The sequence below is a fragment of the Pelodiscus sinensis genome, chromosome 22 (genome assembly GCF_052426305.1).
Source record: "Pelodiscus sinensis isolate ZL-2025 chromosome 22, ASM5242630v1, whole genome shotgun sequence".
In the NCBI taxonomy this organism is placed as follows: Eukaryota; Metazoa; Chordata; order Testudines; family Trionychidae; genus Pelodiscus; species Pelodiscus sinensis.
In genome coordinates this window covers 3,576,972-3,598,490 of record NC_143073.1, presented here as the reverse complement: position 1 = coordinate 3,598,490, position 21,519 = coordinate 3,576,972, and the positions used below count along the sequence as shown (strand labels likewise).

The 21,519-nt window shown below is 50.0% G+C and overlaps 2 protein-coding genes across 3 annotated transcripts in view; one reads left to right on the top strand and one right to left on the bottom strand.

Annotated features, from left to right (window-relative positions):
* The window catches only part of DAP3 (death associated protein 3), a 29,613-nt gene extending 18,962 nt beyond the window's left edge, over window positions 1-10,651 (bottom strand). Inside the window, exons 1-3 of one of the 2 annotated variants that reach the window (XM_075907965.2) lie at window positions 10,514-10,651; window positions 6,479-6,551; window positions 4,131-4,177 (exon numbers count right to left, since the gene is read on the bottom strand). In XM_075907965.2, coding sequence (XP_075764080.2) covers window positions 4,131-4,172 — 42 coding nt within the window. In that variant the 5' untranslated portion in view covers window positions 4,173-4,177; window positions 6,479-6,551; window positions 10,514-10,651. The remainder of the gene's footprint in view (window positions 1-4,130; window positions 4,178-6,478; window positions 6,552-10,513) is intronic. The other variant, XM_075907966.2, reaches the window with a different exon arrangement.
* Window positions 10,652-10,772: 121 nt separating this feature from the next.
* ASH1L (ASH1 like histone lysine methyltransferase) overlaps window positions 10,773-21,519 on the top strand; it is a 158,773-nt gene continuing 148,026 nt past the window's right edge. The window contains exon 1 of the mRNA XM_075907956.2: window positions 10,773-10,918. The gene's annotated coding sequence lies outside the window, so the exon portion shown is untranslated. The remainder of the gene's footprint in view (window positions 10,919-21,519) is intronic.

Genomic DNA, 21,519 nt, shown 5'->3' with positions numbered 1-21,519 from the left:
AAGGGGGAGGAAGAAGGTAGCTTACAACTTTACCTTCAAGGCTTATAAAGGGATTCGTGTGGCGTACTTGTGCGTGCGCCTCTTTAGTTCCTCGTAGGAGTTCATTTGATTTTGAAAACCAGGTATGTAAAGCGAACGAGCTGTTCAACTGCAATCTGGACACATTATAGCAAGTGACAGGCTATTACATTGCCGCCTGCCAAAAGACAGTAATCTAACCTCTTAAATGGAGCCTATCACACGCTAACCAGGGATTCACCAAGACACCAAAGGCCATAAGGTGGAGCTGTTTCTACATGAATCCCTGCACCTCACTGGCCATGCACTTCAATCAATCACCATAAAAGCAAGTCCCTATGTTGTCTGCCGGGCTTGATGATAAATATGGCAACTGCATGGCAGGAATCTTGTCTCTGGGAGCAAAGCGTTTGTACACTCTCCCGCTGCAGCACAGGAACGCTACAGTCCTGGACCAAAGGACATTCAGAAGTCAGCTCAAAAGAGGACACCTTGATTTAAACAGTAGCACAAACAACAAGACGACTTGCTTCGCTATTTATGACTCACCCCAGATGGGCAAAGCGAATACATTAGCACGGGGTTCACAAAGCCGTGACTCTTGCATTCGGAGGCAGTGCATTAGGTCTCCAAATCCTGCTCGCTTTTTGTATCCCGGACTCTACTGACACACATGCTGCACGCGCAGGTTCAATCTTTTAGCTAGTGATGGAATGGAGCATTCTTAGTGCAGGCAGGCAGGCAGGCAGGCTCTGGTCTCTATCCATAAATAGGCAAGGCTCTGGCAGGGGCCCCTCCTCCCCCCAAGGAGAGGCACTAAGTCCCCTCCTCACTTCCCAGAAAAGCAGAGGTAGCAGGACGGAGGAGCTCCAGCAGCTGGGGTGTATCTGCCTGGGTGGGGGACGTGGGCCCACAGCATGCGCCTTCTGCTAGGCAGAATCATCTTTGGAGATGTTGTAATGAGCCTGGGACAACAATATGGCCGCCCATTGACTGGGAGGAGGAAGCGCCCTTTATGACCCCTTGGTGGGCGGGTCCAGCCACACCTAGCCCCGCCCACAGGAAGCCAGAGGGCAGGTCTGGGACTATAAGAGCCACGGGTTCAGTCAGAGCCAGGCAGCAGAGCTGAGCCGAGACCTGGCTCTGGCTCCTCCAGCGAAGGCCTTGGCCACGCTGCCTATGGCTAGAGGACTGGGTTGGCCCACCTGGACCCTGCCAACCCTGGAGGCCTGACCTGCTGAGACACCAGCCGCCACCTGAACCCAGGCCGACCCCACCAAAACTCTCGCCGCGCACTGACGACTGGGCCGGCCCACCTGGAACCCTGCCTGAAACAGAGCCCATGGACACCATGCCAGCCGCTCCGTCGCCCTAGGACCCACTGGAACATTGCCAGAGCCTGGTAGGCCTGCGGCGGGGTTGGAAAGCGGCCCAGGGATAACCAGCCTTGGGGCGGTGGAGGACAGGAAGGTCGGGTGGGCAGTGCATTGCGGCCTGGACCCCTGCTGACCCTCGACCTCGTTGGCATGTAACAGCCTGGATCTTTGCTGACCTAGTGGCCGCAAGGCCGCCACCATCAGGGCCCTGGGCCAGGACACGGGGAGTAGGGAGGGCCCGCGCTCCCCCCTCCCCCACGACACCTCCCTTTCGGTGACAGGTTCCCCCCGTGGGGCAAAAACCCCTGCTCTTGTCAGCTCTCCTGGAGTGAGGAGACCTGATCCCCTGCCCGGCTGGGACCCAGACGGAGCTTTAGCCATTGTTAATAGACATTTGTTGCCCTGACCCAGGGCTGCGCCTTAAATTGTGAACTACTAACTATCTGTGTTAACCCCTTGTCTGCCTGCCCACCCTGACCCAGGGCTGGGCCTCAAACTGTCCCTCGGCCAATGGCGAGGCCCAGGCGTGCCTCATGGATTTGTGGGTATGCTAGGGAGTCAGCAGCGCCCCACCCACTGAGGACCCTTTACAGGTGGCACTGGCATGACCCACCCAGCAGTGGGTCTCGGAGTTAGCACCTGAGATGCATGGAACGGTTCATACCTCATTTTCTCATGCTGTTTGGATTCTGGAAGATATTGCTGTCTTGGTTTTATCTGGTTCACATATTCAAGTTTTTCTTTGCCACAAAGGCTAGAAACTTAGGCCCAGTCTCTTTTCATTGAGCTATGTATTAGGGATCTAAAATGGTAACCGGCTAGCGGGTGATGCTCACTGGTAACCAGTTAGCCAGTGGTCCAATGGGGCTACAGTGGCCTGCAACGGGCCCACCCTGGCCAGAGGCGGGCCTGGCCGGAGCAGCCCACAACGCAGCAGGCCCGGCTGGGCTGGAGCAGTATCCTTCCTGCATTGCACCATGGGCAGGGGGACGCTTCAGCCCCGCTGGAGCCACTGCATTGCGGGCAGGGGGCTGCTATATGGTTAACCAGTTAAACAGGGTTTAACCCTAGTTAACGTTATAAGTGGCACTTTACCTGCCTACTGTACATAGTCTGGTGTGGCACCAAACTATGCATTTGGGCTAGGGATACTACTTTTTACCAAGGGTTAAAAGCTGCATGACCAGTTGTTATGGATGAGTACCGTTGGTACGAAGCTATTTCTTTAACAGTACTGGTTTCAAACAGTTCAGTTGGTACAAAAACTGTGCGTGGAGAAGCCCTGACCTCTTTTCAAACAGGCTAGAGTCTTATGTACCAAGGCTCCAAGAGATGGGGGGCCTTGGGGCGTGTCTAACCTGCCTATGTTTCAATCCAACTCTGGCTTTTAAGGAGGTAAAAATGTTACCATTAGACCCATCGAAGCACAAAAGACTTTACTGCTTGAGAGCAGACCAGCTGAGCGGCAGGTAGGAGCCATTTGCATTCAGAAGTGGGGAGCCTGCTTTCTGGCCCTTGAGGGTTGCAGGTTTTCTGACTGACTGGGGAACACAGCTTCATCTGTCATGGACAATGGAGATGTCAAGGCCACAAGAGCTGGAGAAGTTGCATGACTAGGCTGACATGCGAGTCACTCAGAGTTAAATCTTTTTTGAAGCGAAAGGCCCTTACAAGTCTGCTGCTGTTTGCCCTAAAGGGGCCACAGAACCAATTTAATTGGCCCTCATGGACAAAACCCAGAGCAGAAAGGGCTCCCTAGAAAGCAAAAGGTCATTAAGAGGACCCCATGATGCTATTTCCATGGTAGCCCCAAGGATAGGGGCACGCCAGGCCAGAGCAGGACCATTGACTGTGCACGTCAGCTACTCTGGCCTAGAGCAGTGTTTCCCCCCAATGCACCCACCCCTCCCCCAGAGCTAGGTACCCCAGCCTCCCTGCTCCAACCCAATGCTCTCCCCCCCCCCCCCAGCCAGGCACCGGATGCATGGTAACCCTACCTTTGAAGGGCCCGCTCCCACCGCTCGACCCTGCCTCGGCTGCTTAACTGCAGGAAGCAAGTGGTTTGCCAGTGCCGGGCTTGCCACATGGGGCTGTGCACTCCCACCCCAGCCTGGCCCCTCCCTATCATGGCACCTGGGAGGTAACTGCTCCCCCTTTGCTACACCACTGATGCGGGGGAAAGGAGGGGGGCAGTCCTTTGGAGCTAAGCTTATTGTGCTGCTTCACCGCCTTTTAGCTCCTCTCGCAGCGCCATGGGAAAGGGGCAATGGGGATGTGTTGTACTGAGCTGCTGGCGGGGCTGGGGTGATGCGCGTCTCTAGGTCCCCGCTGGAGCACCCCGGGGAGGCTGCCCGAGAGGAAATTAACTGGGAGAGGTGGCCATGAAAGTGGCTTTTTTTTTTAAAAATCTACCTGCCCAAACCTGCCCCCCAACTTGCAACTTCCCTGGGTCTTGCCGCAGCCACGTGCTTTTCCCCACCAGCACTGGGCAAAATCCCGGACACTTTTTGCCAAATGTCACGTGTTGACGTACCCCCCAGACTTCTCTCACATTCCCCTACTTGTACCACTGGTTGAGAAACACTGGCCTAGAGCAGGACCCGTAAATGGCCCCTAGCGTTGTTTTGCCTCCCACTGGGGCCAGGTGGGCCTGCCGCCAAGCCCATTCTGGATCCTTTACAGTGCCAAATAATCATCCCAGGACAGAGGACACTTCAGAGCCAATGCAGGACTCACCTTGGGCCCCTGGCAGATCAGTCCTTTCACACGTCGCAGCATTTTCCCTGCAAGGACAAGAGTGGCATTTACTCAGCAGCAATTTAAAATCTCCTCTCTCCGGCCAACTTATCAAAAGCGTGTCATAGGGACTGTCCTCAGCCGTGGCACAGGCAGTGTCCGGCTAGCCCTGCTGGTCCCAGCATGTTAGAGGTAATCTCTACGGAACCAGATTCTGCTGGCAAGAGACATGTGTTCAAGCTTACACAAGGGATGTGGGCGTGTACCATGTACACAGTTAACCGATGCACCTGAGCTCATCAGTCAACTCTCATGGTTACACGCATCCCCCCTGCTGCCTCTGTTTCAGAGGTGGAGGAAGGTGGGAGCCAGTGCAGGTGGGAAGCTGGCTCCCACAGAGCTGCCTCCCACTGAAGCAGCAGCGTGGGGGGGGGGGGGGGGGGTGTGGTGAAGCAGCTAGCTCCTCACCCGCATTGGTTCCCATCTCTCCTCCCTCTACCCCCGCCTCTGATACAGAGGGGAAAGGCAGGAGCTAGTGCTCACAGGGAGCTTACTTAAAAGCTGGCTCCCGTCTGCCCCCCCCCCCCCCCCGCATGTAAACATGTAACCGCTGAAAAAAATTTCACCAGTTTCACGTTTACAAACAAACGAACAAAATCACATTTTAACATCCCTAGCTTACAAAGAGCTCTTCCATATTCTCGGTCATCAGTCATGCTGCGAGCCTATTCCATGAAGGGAGAATCCTAGTTAACTCCCAATGAAGTCAGATTAACCATGTATCCAGATGGGCATAAATTATATTTCACATCAATGGGGGAGGGAAACTTTGCACGGCTGCCTTCCAGCTTTAGAACTATTTTTAACCAACTGGTTTTCCTTTACTCGGAATTCTATGTCCAAACTCTTCCAAAAGTTACCTAAAAATGTACATGTAAAAATCTTCCAAATCTCAAGGTGAAGGACTTTGGGAAATATGATTTTTGTCTAGTGACAACTATACCCAACGGAGAGGACAAACTATTCCTGACCAATGAGCTTACCATCTAAATAGAATTCCGACAAAGCATCCAGTGATGCGCATCTGCTCCACAACAGCGAAGCAGGTGATTAAAAGAGCAGCACTGCCTTGGGGGACAAACAGTTACCTCTAATGGAGACTGGTGTTTTGCTGAGATATTTGCAAGAAGTGCTACACTTGATAAGTTGCTTTAGAGACTGCAAGCCTAAGCCTGGCACTTAGAATAGCTCAGAGATGTGATTTTTAACAAGCAGGATCAAAAGAAGATCCCCTTTCTGAGTAAGAGAAGACCCTAAGGCTCCCCTCCTAGCACTGGGGACCCTGCGCCTACTGAGGGACTGGGGCACACAATCTACTAGCCTAGGCCCCACTAGGTTATGGAGTGTGAGGGGAATATGGAGAGTGACTTTCTCCTTCTCAGTCAGGGGTCATGTCAGTGAGGGTTTGGGGCTTTTTTTAATTAAGTTTCTCACTTGTGTGTCCCTCCCCTCCTGATTTTTCTGTGGGTCAGTGGCCCCCAGCCCAAAAAAGTTTCCCCATCCCTGCCCTAAGGGAAAGAAGACAGTGTGCAGGAAACTACATGCATGCCTGTGATCTAGCACCAGACTGTTCCCCCCAGAGCCCAGGGATCCGGAGGGAGAGAGGGGACAGGTGTTTGGGCAAGGGAGGGAAGCCCCCAGAAACAGGATTGCGGGAGGGGAAGGGATGGAGCACTGAAACAGGAACAGAGTTTTCATAGGAGTTTCTTTAACACTCTGCTCCTGGGGTGGTGGTGGTGGGGGGGGAGGGGGGGAGGGGGAGGAGGAGGAGGAGGAGAGAGAGTGTGTGTGTGTGTGACAGGCATACTTGCTGACAGGTATTTTGAAATAACTTACACATATAATTGAATTGGAATGATCGTATAGTTACTTTGACAAATAAAATTTGCAGAATTTTAAAATATTGGGCGCAGAATTTTTAAATGTTTGGCAGAGAATGCCCCAAGGACCATTAATATTACTAGCTACTTTGAAGCAGGAATCATGCAACACAATACTAGGAGACATAGAAGGCGTCTCAATTCACTCCTGCTCCTCCGTCTGTCAGTCTGCGGCTCAACAGCCAGCTTTGGTTACCATGACAGAAGGAAAAGCAGCAAAATGCACAATAGACAGACTGAAGCAAGAACAGAGGGTCCCAAAAATCAATTCATTCAAGCTCTTTGTGCCTAAGGCTGTCTTTACAACACTATCCTAAAGAGCATGTGACAACACTCAAACACCACCAAATGTAACCGATTTTAAAAACCTTTCAGTTGTGAGACCTTATTATAGAATACATTCCTAACCTGATAGTAACCCCTCAGGAGTGGATGACACTGACGAACCAATAACTTCTGATCTTCCTGTAGTCAACAGCTTCTGCACAAAGGAAACACAAGCTAATTTATGAGGGAAGATGAAGGTTACTCAGTGGGGGGAATTAGATCTGGAATTCTCATGCGGAGAAGGAAGGAAAATAACTGAACACATAAGGAAGGATGACACAGGCCTTGCCAAAAGGCCCTCTCATCTCACACCCAGCAATAGGCAAGAAACAAATTAAAAAAAAAAAAATTAGTTTTGCCACAAACACCACCAAAATTTGCTGATATTCTTAGCTCAGTCTACTCTCCAATGCCAGCACATAGCAAAACAACAAGGCATCGGTGGGGAACAGAAAGCAGTAATTCAACTTTTCACAAGAGTTTAACCCTTTTCTCTAGGGGTCAAGAACTTCTGCACTGTACCAGCTATTTCACTGACTTGCGCCTGATCTTATTAAAATAAGGACTATGTATAAGAACAATCCAGCATGCCACTCGCATTCTGGCACTGAAGAAGTCTTTTGAAACTGTGCTACTTGGAAGCCTCCTCAAATCATGGAGACTCCACCTGAAACCGCGCATAGCTTTGAACCACCCCATGAGAATGTGGGAGGGAGCTGTCACTCAAGGTAACTGCAAAGCCCTACCAACTACAGCTGATTCTGGACAGCAAGAGGCTGCTCACCGAGTCACACAAATCAAGGCTGGAGGAGACCATTAGGCCTATCTAGTCTGATCTCCTGTATGAGAGAAACCAAAGAACTTCACCCAATCATTTCTGCATCACACCCATCACTTCCCTTGAGCTATTACTTACCTTTCAGAAAGGCATCAGATCTTGATTTAAAGACTTCAAGTGATGGAGAATCCACCATGTTAGTAGGAAAGTTGGCCCTATGATTAGTTATCCTCACTGTTAACATTTGCATCTTATTTTGAAACTGCCCTGGAGTAGTAATTTTAAACAGTAAACAGCAAGCTATTTTGAGGGGTTCTCAGCTGCACAATTAATTTACCAGTGAAAACTCTGGGAATGAAGTAGCCTGAAGGTTGTAACACATACAAACATCTTCATCACAGAGAAACCCTAATCTGGAGTCGGTCTCTCTCTACAGTGATCTGAAAAACAAGGCTTTCGATAAGCATTAAAAACTGGATGTTTAGTATCACAGCGTTTGCCTCTTCATTCAAGAGCCCCAAAAGGAAATGATATGGCAGGAAAAACTCAGTGACCTCCCTTCACACAGCACCTCTCCATTGCAGATTCACATCCTCAATCTCCTCTCTCCCTATACTGAGTTCTCTATTACTTTCTCTCTGACATCCCCCCAAATAACTCTGAACCATACTCTAACATGTCCCTTCAATCTCTCCTTCTCACACTACCTCACATACACACGCAAAGAATTAAAAATAGCAGTCACAGACTACTATGAAAAATGGAGGCTCCAATGAATGTTCTGCCTAATTTTCTTATGTCCATCTACAAAATGACTTTGTGCACCACTATAGGAGGTGATGTATCATGTAACAAAAGTTATTCTGCACACAGACCACTGCTGTGGGCCCTGGAAAGGGGGGCCCTGTGTTTCGGGGCTTAGGAAGAAGCATCTCTCCTTGTTGCAGTCCTGAGGGCTTAATAGTTCCTGCATGGGGCTTAATGGGAAGCTGCACAGATACGCACCTTAGAGAGAACTTAGGCCCTAATCTACCCCGAGGGCAAGGAAAGTGAAAACGCTGACAGTTCTGCTGAAGCTGTTCCCAGAACCTTCCCCCTGTGACTAGCTCCAGTGTTTAGTGTACTCATAGCTTTCACAGATTGCAGCACAGAGTGATAAGACTGTCAACATCACTGCTGCCTTCCAAAAGCAGCATTAAGAACTGAAGATACTGATGAGTTTTCACATTGACAGCTTGGGAATCCTAAAGCATAACCGTTGCTGTGTCTTATCGGCAGCATTATCACCCACACTGTGAAGAAATAGATGAACAGAGCCAGGCAGGTACCCAGAAGTCACCTACTACAGGACAGACGTAACAAAGGAAGAGAATGCCACTAGCGATTACCTTCAGCCCCTAGCTAAAAGCTTTCCTACACATCATCAGTGATCCACAGTCCCTCCTATAAGACGATCTCTCGCTCTCAGAGACTTTGGGAGGTAGGGCAGTCCTTGCTGACAGACAGCCCTGCAATCCGAAACAAATATTCACCACCACTAACTTCACACCTCACAACAGAAACACTAACCCACAAACCAATCCCTGCAACAAATCCCAATTAAGCAGTGATGAGTTTAGCAGGGAGGGGGGGGGGGCGCGGGGGGCGGGTGTTCAGTCTGCTGGGCTGGAGTCTCCCCCCCCTTCACCCACCACAGCTGGGCTGGAGTAGGGCACTAGCTTGGGTGCTTCAGGTTGGGAGTCAGCAGCCTTGTGTGGGGCAGAGAGGTGTGTGTGTGTGGACTGCCAGCCAGCATGCCCCCAACTCCCGCTTCTGCCCCCCACAAGCCTGCTGACACCCAGTCCATGCAGTCTGGAAACTAGCAACCCTGATGGGCTGGAACAGGCCTCCACCTGTGGCAGGCTGCTCGTGGGTAACAGTTAAACATTACCCGTTCACATCCCAACCCTGGACACACAGGTCTCAGAGGGGCAGCCATGTTAATTTGTAAAAACCATGAGGAGTCCTGGCACCTGAAATATTGAGAGATCCCTAATCTATTAGTCTTTAAGGTGTCACAAGACTCCTTGTTTTTCGTGGACACTCAGGCTATGTCTAGACTACAAAGCTTACCGGGATACCAGTATTCTGGAAAAGTTCTGTTGCGTGTAAGGAACACGTCCGCTTTTTGAGAATAGTTTCTGAAAAAGCGGACGTGTTCTTTTGGCATCTCTGTATTCCTTTCAGTGAAAGGAATAAGGGATGTTCCGAAAGAGAAGTTTTTTCCCTAAATTTGACCGCGTGTAGATGGGCCAAATTTCAGGAAAAAAGTGAAAAAAGATACGCAAATTATGCTTTGCAATTTGCATATCTTTTTCTGGCTGTTCTCAGCAGCATAGACATAGCCCCAGTTACTGACTTGCAAAGTTGCCATTTTTAGGCAAAAAAACAAAAAATCAAGCCAGAATGCATATGCAAACTTGACACCTTCAAAGATAGGTCTCAAGAGAGACATGGAATGGCTCTTTCCTTACAGTAAAAAAAAAAAGTGGTCTGGTAGCACTTTATAGACTAACAAAATGTGTAGATAGGATTATGAGCTTTCGTAAGCACCGCCCACTTCTTCAGATGATCAGAGTTTTGGGTTTAGGATATGCAGACCTAAAATAAATAGGAGGGGGATGGGGGATACTGGGAGCTAGAGGGAATCAGTAAGCACCTGGAGATGGGTAGCTAAAACAAAGCAGGTACGAATCAATCTTCAGATACCTTACTGATTCCCTCTCGCTCCCTGTCTCCCACCCCCGGCCTTTATTCCTCCCCCCTTCTATTTATTTTGGGTCTGCACATCCTAAACTCAAAACTCCGGTCCCCTGAAGAAGTGGGCGGTGCCCACGAAAGCTCACGACCCCGTCTACACGCTGCTAGTCTATAAAGCGCTCCCCGACCAGGGGTTGCTGTTTCCTGTCCAGACTAACGGGGCTACCCCCGAGCTTCCTCACAGCAAGTCACCCCCTTCGGGCTGGGTGGGACGAGCCGCTCCGCCCCGAGCTGGCCGGCGCGGGTCCCTCACTCCCACCGCTGGGTCCCCGCCTGGCCCTTCACTCTGCGGGGGCAGGGTCGGTGTCTCTGCCCCGCCCGAGGCGCTGAGTCTAGGGGTGCCCGCGGGCCCTGGCTGGGGGCGGGCGCGAGGCTCCTCGCAGGCCCCGGGGGCTCCCCGAAGGGGGCGCCCCGGGATTCACGGAGAAGGCCACGAGGCCCCCCCGAGCTCAGTCCTGGCCGGGGGGGCGGGAAAAGGCCGGGGGGGGGCGCTAGGCTCCCGAGGCCGCCCCTCTCACGCGCCCCGGCCGAGGACTCACCGGCAGCAGCAGCCCGCCCCAGCCGCTAGGCGGCTCGCGCCACGGCCCTGGGCGCCGCCATCTTGCCAGGGGAGGAAGCGCGGGGGCCGCGTCCTACGGGTGCTGGGAGAGGCCACGCCGGCAGCGCGCGGGGCCGCCCACGGGGGCGGGGCCGCGCCAGGCCGGGGGTGTGCCCGCGGGGGGCGGGGCGCGCGGCGGGGGGGCGGGGCGGTCGCTCGCTCGCTCGCGCTGAGGCAGGAGCCGCCGCCGCCGCCATTTTGGTTTCGCTGCTTCGGCTCTGAGCAGGGGCTGAGGCGGCGGCGCCGGGCTGGTCCGGGTCCCGCCCTGGCCGCGTCCGCCAGGCGGCCCGGAGGATGCGGCGCGGAGGAGCCCGGCCCCGGCCCCGGCCGCGTTGCCGCTGACACGGTGAGGAGGGAGCCGGGCTGGGTCGGGCGGGGACCGGAGCCGCCCGAGGCCCAGAGCCCGGGGGGAGGGGAGCCCGGCCAGGGGTCCCGCCCCGCCCTGCCCCCGCCGGCGGGGTGCCCCGCCAGCCGCGCACGCGGCGCCCGGCTCGCGCCAGGCCCGGGCCTGGGACACGGGCCGGGCATCCCTGACAGCCAGGCCCGTGTGGGGGCGGGCGGCGGGCGCGAGGGTCCCCTGACAGCGCGGGGGGGGTGACAGTCGGTTCCCGGCCGGGGGGATCCCCTGACAGCGCCGTTCCCGTGCCGCGGGGGGGATCCCTGGGTAAGCCAGAGTGGGGGAAGGGGGATCTCCTGACAGCCCGGCCGCCAGGCCTGGGGGGAATCCCTGACAGCCTGGGGGATCCCTAACAGCCAGGCCCGTGTGGGGGTGGGGAGCAGGTGCGGGAATTCCCGGCAGCCCAAGGCTTGTGCCCTGGAGGGGGAAGGGGGGAGTGCAGTCCCTGAGAGCTGGGAGCAGGCTGGGGGGGATCCCTGACAGCTGGGGGTCCCTGATAGCTGGGCTGTGGAGGGATCCCTGACAGCTGGGGCCTGTGCTGTGTGTTGAGGTTCCTGACAGCCGGGCTGTGTTGGTGCGGGGAGCAGACGCTGGGATCTCTGACAGCTGGAGGGGGGGTGGGGGAGGAATCCCTGACAACGATGGATGGCCTGTGGGGGGGGGGGGGTTCCTGGATAGCTGGGCTTTTGCTTGGTGCAGCAGGGGTTCCCTAACAGCTGGGGTCTGTGCCTGTGGTGGGGGGAAGGTGTTCCCTGACCGCCATGGCCTATGCCTTGCACGGGGTGGGGGGGTTTCCCTGGCAGTCAGGGCCCATTGCTGGTGTGGGGGAGATGGGGATTTTCCTGACAACCAGGGCCGTGTCTGGTGTCAAGGGCTGGGGATCTCCCTGACAAGCTGGGGGCCCGTGCATGGGTTATGGTGGGGGAGTCTGTCTGATAGCTTGGGTCCTTGCCTTGGGATAGTGGGATCCTTGACAGCCTGGGTAGGATCCTTGACAGCCCGGACCTGGGTGGGGGATCCCCGACAGCCAGGACCCGTGTTGTGGTGGGAAGCAGGTGCAGGGGATACCTGACAGCCAGGGCCTATGCCTGGTGGAGGAATCTTCCTGACAGCTGGGGCTCGTGCCTGACAGCTGGGTCTGTGTGTTAGAAAGAGTTGAGATCTTTAGTAATTAGGCTTGTGTGAGAGCAGTTAGGCCAATTAGCTCTTCATGTGGACATTCATTTTAATTACTAGCCTTTTGGTAGTAAGGGTGGAAAGCAAGTGCCTTTCACAGAAGCATCTACAGCCACAGGAACATGTTTTTATTGGGGATGGATCAGCAGTCAGATTCAGAGTCTTCCAGTTCTTCTTATCTGCTCTGTATCCTCCCTGCATTAGTCTGACTTTTCCTGGAGGCATGACCTTGAATTGGGAAATGCTGTGGTTGGATATACAAATTTGCGGAGGAGTGAAATACCTGATGGGACTCTATTTGCAGGGGAGATCCCATACAGGTCTGTATTTACTGTGGAGTGTTGGGTGAGGAATCTTTCATAGGTCTATGTATGGTGGGGCTAGGAAAGGGGATCCTTGACTTTAATTATATCTACACTGTAGCTTGGTGCAAGCTTTCCAGCCTAGGAAGACATACTTTTACTAGCAGAACTTGACCTAGTGTACTGATGATGGTGTGGATGTTGTGACTTGGGCTCTCAAGCCCATCCAACTCCATAGAACTCCAGCTTCAATGGCAATGTTCGTTCTGTACTCATGCTAGCTCGAGTTCTGCTAGCACAAGTTTGTCTACCTGGGCTGGATGACTTGTTCCCAGCTGCAGTGTAAACATACCCCTTCAGGCCTGTGAAGATTTTTGATAAGGCCTATATTTGTGGGGTTGTGTTTGGAAGGAAAGGGTCCCTGTTATTCCTTACTGTGGGTATGAGGAGTTTTGGACAGTCAGTCCCATGAGTGGAGAGGAGCTGAGCACCTAACAGCTGGGTATATCTGTGTTTCTCATGGAAAGAAATCCTTATGCCAGCCTGTGTCAGAAGAGATAAGAGAGGTAGCTGCCTAATATTCTAGACTGTGTTAAAACTGGCAGAATTAATCTCTGGCAATCTGTTCTATTTGGTTTGACAAGGGGAATCTCTAAAAGATGAGCCTGTGTTTAGGAAGAATCCCAATCCCAGCAAGATTATGGTTGAGGGGACAAGGCACTTCAGATGGTGTTTAGTTGGGGTTGGGGATGTTCCCTTCTTAAGCCTGTGATTGGTGGCCAGGGAAACCTTAATAGTTTATTGTATGTTTTAGAGGACAGTTTATTGTATGTTTTAGACAAAAATGTGAGGGGCTTTCTGACCAACTGGTTTTAAGTTTGGGATTAGTAAACTCTTATATTTTAGGGATAAAATATATTATTTTTGTTGTGTAACATGCAGTGTGGAGTCATAGGAGTCTCTGTCTGCTTGTGTTTGATGGATAAGGTTTTTTGAAAGTGGGATATTTGAATTCCAAGGATCCCTTATGGTTGTGCCTGTATTTTGGCAGGAATTCTCTTCCAAGTTTTGTGCTGGAGATGCGGATTTCTGTTGTGCAGGCCCATGTTTCAAGTTTAAGATCACTAACAGAGATGCTTGTGCTGTGGGCAAAGGAAGTGGAAATCCTGAGTCAGGTCGGGGGGCATGTGTGGAATACTTCACTATGTGGCTTGTGTTTGTGGTGCACAGAGCGGGATCCTGGCAGTAGGACATGTATTTGAAAGGGACTGAGTGGCAGATTGGTTGATAAAGCTCCTGCCTTAGAAACTTAATTTGCATTGGATATAGACTTGAACTCTCCTGCAGTGGATTAAATGATCACAACGATTAAAATGATCTCAGTGCACAACCCATTTTAGGCTTGGCTTTCCCTCAATAAGAATTTGTGCACCTAGACGCAGGCTCACAACACACCTACTCCCACACATACATTAAAAAATGAACTGATCAGACTATTTCTACTGCTATAACATAGTGCATGGGAGACAGATTTTTCTCTTTAAATATTGAAGGTGCTTAGGTACTATAGGAATAAGGCAATGTAACTAGGAGATCTATGAAGATCTGGCCTGTGTTTACAGAATGGGTGATTTTTGATGGTCAGGCCTATATTTGAACAGGGTTGGATAGGGCAACTGGGAATCAAGAAATATTGTGATTCAGCGGTTGGTTCCCTAACAGTTCATAGATTCCCAGGCCCAGGAGGAACCATTATGATGATCTGCTCATAACATGGGGCAAGGAACTGATGGCCCACAGGCAGAGTTCGGCCCGTGGCTTCCTTTGTTCTGGCCCATGGCAAGGTTTGGGAGCTGGACTTGTGTTCCAGCCTCAGAGAGAGTCTCTGAGCTTCAGCACCCCGCGCAAATGGAACACAAGTGTTAGTGAGGTGAGTCAGTCAGTCTTTTTTGGCTTCTCAGTGGGGAGCCAAGTCAGTGAGGATGGTTGGCTTGCTTCTAACTTGTGTGTGGCCCCTGAGTGATTTTCCCAATAAGCCTATCTTTTAGAAAACCTGTCTTGTTTTGAAAAGTATCTGTGATGGAAACTCCACCATGATGCGTGATAAATTGTTCCAATGGTTAATTCTTCTTACTGATAAAAGTGTATGCCCTATTTTCAGCCTGAGTTTATCTAGCTTCTACTTCCAGTCCTTGGTAGGGATGTTAACAAATGTTTATTTTTGTAAATGTGTAACTGCTCCTACCTGCCCTTTTCCCCCTTCCGCTGCCTCTGATACAGAGAAAGCAGGGGTGGGAGGCAGGCATCTCCATGGGAGCTGGCATGTGCGGGGAGTCATTTTAAAAGCTGGTTCCCCACAAGCACTGCCTCCTGCTCCCCCCCCCTTCTTGCTGCCTCTGATACAGAAGCAGCGGGGGTGGAGTGCATGTAACCATTAGGCTAATTCAGTGAGCCCAGGCTTTATCAGTTAATCATGTAAATAGGTACACACTAACATCCCTAGTCCTGGAATTGTATTGTACCTATCTCTGTTAAATTGAAGAGCTCATTGTTGCACATTTGTTTCCCATGTTGGTATTTCTAGACTCTAATCAAGTCACCTATTAATCTTCTCTTTCTTAAAATCTATTGAGAACCCCTCGTTCAGAGAAATAAAGCTCAAGAAGCTCAAACTTCATTGCACTGTGACCCCCTTCTGACAACAACGTAACTATATGACTGCAGGAGGGGGCTGGAGCCCCACTGCTCTGGATGAGGGAGCAAGCTCAGACTTGAGCTTCAGACCTTGCTTCCAGCAAGTCTGTTGCTGGCCCGGATGACCCATTTTGAGGTCTTGACCCACAGTTTGGGAACCACTGCTCTAAGTCATGATTTTTAATTCTTTAATCATTCTTATGACTCTTCTCTGAACCATCTCCAGTGTATCAATATCCATCCAGAATTGTGGACACCAGAACTGGACACAGTACTCTAGCAGTGGTTGCACTGCTGCCAAATACAGAGGTAAAATAATTGAGGACGAGACATGGAAAATAATGGATCTTTATTACTAGTGGTAATTTGGAAAACCCAGAATAGACTTACTTGTTTAAGAAAAAGTTGCTGGAATGACGTATAAACTCTCCAGTACACTTAGCCTGTGTATGCTGAGTGTCCCCAAGCTGGGAATACCTGTGGAATAGAGGAGGAAGCATCCCTGTGTGCTGCCACTGCCCCTCCTCCCAGTTGGGGAATGGCAGAATGCAGAGCTGCTTCCCCTATGGCTTTTCCCCTCTGCTCTCATAGGGGTAGGGGGGCAGTGCCTGGGAGCAGCGGGGAGTGTGGAGCCACATGTGTCCCCAGGAGCAGGGCGGCAGGTAAGCATCCCACCTCCACTCTCTTATGCCCAGACCCTGCAGTGCCCTTCCTGGCCCAGCAAAATCTTTAATCCGGCCTACTCTTTTTCCTAAGGTTGCCGGATTAAAGAAGTTCGAGTGTATTATATTATGCCTGTTCAGATTTTTGATAACAAAACAGTTTGCTGCAACTATATTCATTTTTTTTAAAGTGACCAGTACAATATAAAATTCAGAAGACTAAAAGTTGTAACAACTGACACAGAAATCAAGTCCAGTCACTTTGGCCTTTCACATTTTACAGGCATTAAATGTTAGTACAGTATTAGTTGCATAGTTAAAATATATGTAAAATTATGGACTGTGCAAAGTAAGCTAATTAAAAACACAATTACAGTAGAAGCCTAATATTGCAAGATCTGCAATATCACAAATGAGGTAGTGGTTAATTATAACCACTGACTGATTTTGACATTCCAATCAGAGGAATCATCCCACCAAGTTTCAGTAATATTAACAAGATCAAAATTATGTTTATAAATGAGCAATTCCATTTTCTCTTGTTTATTATCCAGGCTCCTAGTATTGGTTTATAGACAATGAAAGAATTTCTCCTCTTCATGTCCTTTGGTTCCTTGATTAATTAGGTTCTCATCCTGATTGTCATGCTAAATGCTTATATCTTCCCTCATTTTGCCCTCCCTCTTTGTTATTAGTTTACTACTCTAGTCAGCCTGTCCCCAAGAAGATTGGTCCCCCTTCTACTGAGTTGGAGGCCATCCAAATTATATATCTGTCAGAAAAGAAGGTGTCCCAATGTTTCATGAACCCAAACCTTTCACCATACATCACTTACCTAGCCAGTGATTTGCCTTTTGCTTGTGGGATGAGAAGAATTGCAGAGAAGTTCACAAGGACATTCATCTTCAATGTGCTTCCAAGTTCCCTAAAGTTATTTGCTATTTTCAAGATATCCCCTGGCGCAGCTAAACCTGTGTTTGAAACAAGAAGGAAGGGATCTTAGACTTTTGGGGCTGTTTGGTGAGGGGATTTTACCCATGTTTGTGAAGGTGTGGGGGCATGTTATCCTGGTGGGTTGTTTTATTTTGAAGAGTTGGATTTCTTACTTTCTTGCTTAGTGGCAGATTTATGGGATTTTTTGTGGGGGACTGCTCAGCAGTATGGTCAGCAATTGTTGGTCGAGTTCAGAGTGGCTCCTTGACTGCTGAGCCTGTATTTAACAGGGCGAAGGGTCTCTGTAGTGTCCTCTAAATAATGTGGGAATTCTTAGGGTGTTTTGCAGAATGGACCACAGTTGTGCATTTCAGTATGAAAATGCATTATGTGCTGTGGTCAGTGGAAATATCCCCTTCATTATCCTTGAAATGAATCCCTTTTGTTTGTGAAGGGGATGGATCACAATGATAACTTTTTCATTCCCTCTGAAGCACCTGGCACTGGCCAGTGCTGGAAGATAGACTACTGGGCGAGGTGGATCATTGGTCTGACCCAGTGTGGCTGGTTTTATGTGATGGTTATGGATCTGTGTAGTCATCTAGTATTTCCCTTATGTATAATCTTTTATTTACTAACTAGACACTTTAGCTGAACATTTTGGATGCCACAAAGAATTTACACTGCTGTGTTGGTATTGACAGAATGGGGAAAGGGGCTGTTGCTTGTATTATTTCTGTGTCAGGCTGTTTTTATACTTGAGATATGTGGATGAAGTGAATGAAGTTCTTTGGAACAAGATTGTCTCTTACTCTGTGTTTATATGATACATAAGAGAAAATAAATGCAAGTGTTAGGATTGCTTGTGAAATCTTATCTTTTCCCCCCTCATAAAGCATGTATTACAAAACAGGCCAGAATCTTTAGACCTAAAGATTAGGCTTCCAATTGTAGTTAGACGCCTCAATATATCTGCTCTGACTTTTAGAAGTGCTTTCTACACTAGTTGCACCTATATAGCCTTTTCCATTTTAGATTACTCTGTATGTGTCTCAGATAAACAAGCAAGAAGTCATTTATATACAAGATATGTAGTGAATAAGGTGAGGATTCCTGTGGATACATTCAAAATATCTTTGCAACTATGTTCCTCCAGGTCAATTTTATTAAAAAATTTTGACTTTTGTTATAAGGTAACTAAACCATAAAGAATAACTCTTAAGCCAAATGTCACTTGTGTTGAAATTCCTTAATAATACTAAAGGTTGGACCTTCCTGGTTTGGCACCCTTGGGACCTGAGCAGCCCTGGACCAGGGGATGTCAATGCATCCCTGTTGACTACTGGTCCCACTCGTGGGCTACTCTCCTGGCTCTGGGGCTCCCCACCTTGCCACTGGCCCCACTACCCTGATGGGGACTCCCTGGATCTGGGCTTCCTGCCCTGCTGCATGTCCCACTGCCACCAGGAATTCCTGGGGGCTCTGGTCCAGGTCTGCGCAGCTGCCAGTGGCCTTGATGCTGCTGGAGGTTCCCCAGATTCCCGCCAGGACTGCCCAGCCACTGCTGGCCCTGCTGCCACCAGGGGATCCCCAGATTTCCCCAGCCGGGGTCACCTGCCCACTCTGGCCTGCTGCCAATGAAGGTTCCCCGGAGTTCCTTGGCTGCCACCAGCCCCATTGTTCCTGGGGGTTCTGCAGCTGCTACTGGTCCCGCTGCTGCTGGGGATTCCCCAGGTTCCTGCTAGGGCTGCCCAGCCACTCTGGACCCTGCAGCCATCAGGGGGTTCCTCAGGTTTCCACCAGGACTGCCTAGCTGCCATCGGCAGCCCCGCGGCTGCTGCTGGGGGTTTTCTGGATTTCCCTGGCCAGGGCCACCCAGCCGCCGCTGGTCCTGCTGTTGCCGGGAGTTCCCCCGGGTTCCTCGACCACCGCTGACCTCACTATCACCAGAGGTTTCTGCAGCCACTACTGGCCCTAAGGGTTCCCCGAAGGGGGCTGCCACCATGAGTTCCCTGACCAGACTGCCTGGCTGCCACCTGGGGTTCTCCAGTGTTCTCCGGCTGGGCTGCCCAGCCACCACTGATGGTTCCCTGCTGTTGCTGGAGGTTCCCTAGCCAGGGAAGCCTAGCTGCTATGGGGTTCCCCAGCTGGTGCTCCCCAGCCACCACTTGGCCCAGCCACTGCTGGCCCAGATGTGGTTCACCCACCCCCACGGGAATCTCAGCTGGCTCCCGTTCCAAAGAGCTCCTCAGGGGCTCTTTGGTCCAATAACATTCGTGGTCCGGATGTTGCCGGACTAGAGTGTCCTGAATTTGAGAGGTTGACCTGTAAAACTAAGGCTATGTCTACACTGCAGGCTTTTTGCACAAGAACAGATGTTCTTGCGCAAAAACGTACTGAGTGTCTACGCTGCACGCATGTTCTTGCGCAAGTAAATTTACATTACAGCATCAGAAAACAGGGCTTCTTCCGGAAGAGTTATTCCTCTCCCCACAAGGAATAAGCCCTCTTGCACAAGAGCTCTTCCACAAGAAGGCAGTGTAGACAGGCAACATGAATTTCTTGCGCAAGAAACCCCTATGACTAAAATGGCCATCAGAGCTTTCTTGTGCAAGAGAGCATCCACACTGCTATGGACGCTTTTGTGCAAAAGCATATCTCTGGCGCAAAAGCACATGGCAGTGTGGATATGCTCTTGTGGAAGACCTCTTGCACAAGAACTCTTGTGCAAAACAGTTCTTGTGCAAGAAGCCTGCAGTGTAGACATAGCCAAATGGTCTAATTTCGTTTCTCATGCTGTGCATTTCCTCCACAGTCTAATGAGAAGTGAAGAGAGCAGAAACCAGGATCTGTTCTAGAAGATATTAGTATAGGAAAAATGAGTAGAAAGGTTAGTTGCTATTATTTATTTAAAGAGCTTGTGCACTTAGAAAAGCTAATGTGTTTTTTAAAAATATAAATGTAAGAGAACATCTTTTGTGATGGTGATTTATTTTTCCTTCCAGTTTTATAGATGAAATTATTCCAATTTTTTTTCAGTTCCTTTTGATTTTCTCTGGGGAGCCAACAATTGTCTAAAAAAATCACTTAATATAACATTAATACAGAATAGCAAAATACATTTAGTTATGCTTTATAGAAAGGAAGGTCTCGTGTGTTATTTGCTGAACTGAAACTGTTCATATCTACAATCTCATGTGTATATAGAACAGCAATGGGCAACCTAGGGTAGGGAGTGGGCTGCATGAGCGGCCCTCCATCTCAGTGGCCGCAATATAGTTATGACAAAGACTGTGTCTCAGGCTAGGGTAATTTTGTTAACTGTGCTTGCGTACCTAGAATTTCTGAGTTGAGCCTGTTGAATTGTAGCAGAGCTTTGCGTGGATGTAGAGGGAGCAAACGGCTCTTTCAGTCAATGTTGTATCCAATCAGCATACACCTCACTTCACGTGCTCTTGCTTTACTTGCGTGCTGCATTAGTAACATAGGTAGGAAGAAAAACTACACAGATGGAAACCAGCGGAATCTGGCAACCCTGAGTGTGGCAACAGTCTACAAAATGTCTTGCTAGTCACTTGTAGAGCTCCAGAGGGCTGCAGGTTGCCCACCACTGGTATAGAAAGTAGTTTAAACAGTTGATATGCCACAGAGTCATTGATACAAATCATGGTGGTATTACTATTATGGAAAATTAAATTTAATATATCACTCCTGATGTCCAGTGCTGTTAAGTAGACATGAATATCAGGTGGAATATAGACTGCATGTTTGTTCCACAGTTGGAGAGAGGCAGAATTACACCATTCTGAGCATGTTTCTCTTATCTTAATCAGGTAATGCTTCTGATCTTACAGCTGGTGACAGTTTGGTAAATCGATCCTCTAGCCCACGGGTGGGAAAGATAAGACCCACAGGCCGGATAAGGTCTGCCAAGCCATTTGACCTGGCCCGCCCTGCGGCACTCCTACTCCGAGGCCAGTCGAGATCCAGGGAGTGGGGGAGTACACAAAGTCTCCTCTCACCAGGAGCATGCAACACCAGAGGGAGCCACCAGCTGTTCAGAATGGCTGGCAGGTCCCTCTAGGTTTGCATGCCCTGGCAGGGCCGGGACAGGAGACTTTCCACACTTCCCTGCCCCCAGGCCAATTGGGCACACAGGGCAGGGAGCGTGCAAAGTTACCTCCTCCTGCCGGGGCATGCATAACTACTGTTGGTTCCCTCTAGGTGTCACCCCTGCCCAGCAGAGCAGGGGCTGGAGACTTTGCATGCTCTCTTGCCCCCAGTCCAATCATGCCTAGAGGGAACTGCTTCTTCTGCCCGAAGCCCCGCCCCTTCTACCTAAGCTCTCCCCCTTCTAGGGCTGGCCTGCAGCCACTACTAACATTGGTGAAGTGGCCCCCCTACAAAAATTATTGCTTACCCCTGCTGTAACCCAACACCTTTAGAAAATAAAATCTGAATCCTTGTTCCTGATTTCCATGTTGTAATCCTAGTTCTTGTTTAGCGTAACTGAAAACATTCTCTGTATTATGGAGAGAATTCAATGTGAAGTATTGATTTACTATCTCTGATACATTATCCTTCATAATGTGGGGCATAAATAATAAAGTTGGAGTTAAGATAGTAAAAGTAGTAAAGAGTGGTAAGAAAACATAACAGAGTGTTGTAATTTTAAAAAAGTTATCAAGGAAATTAATGTTTTTGATAAATTGCAAAGGTAAGGTACCCCAAAGAACCTTAAATCTGCTCTTATATTCTTCTGCCCACTCTCTAAAACCCAATA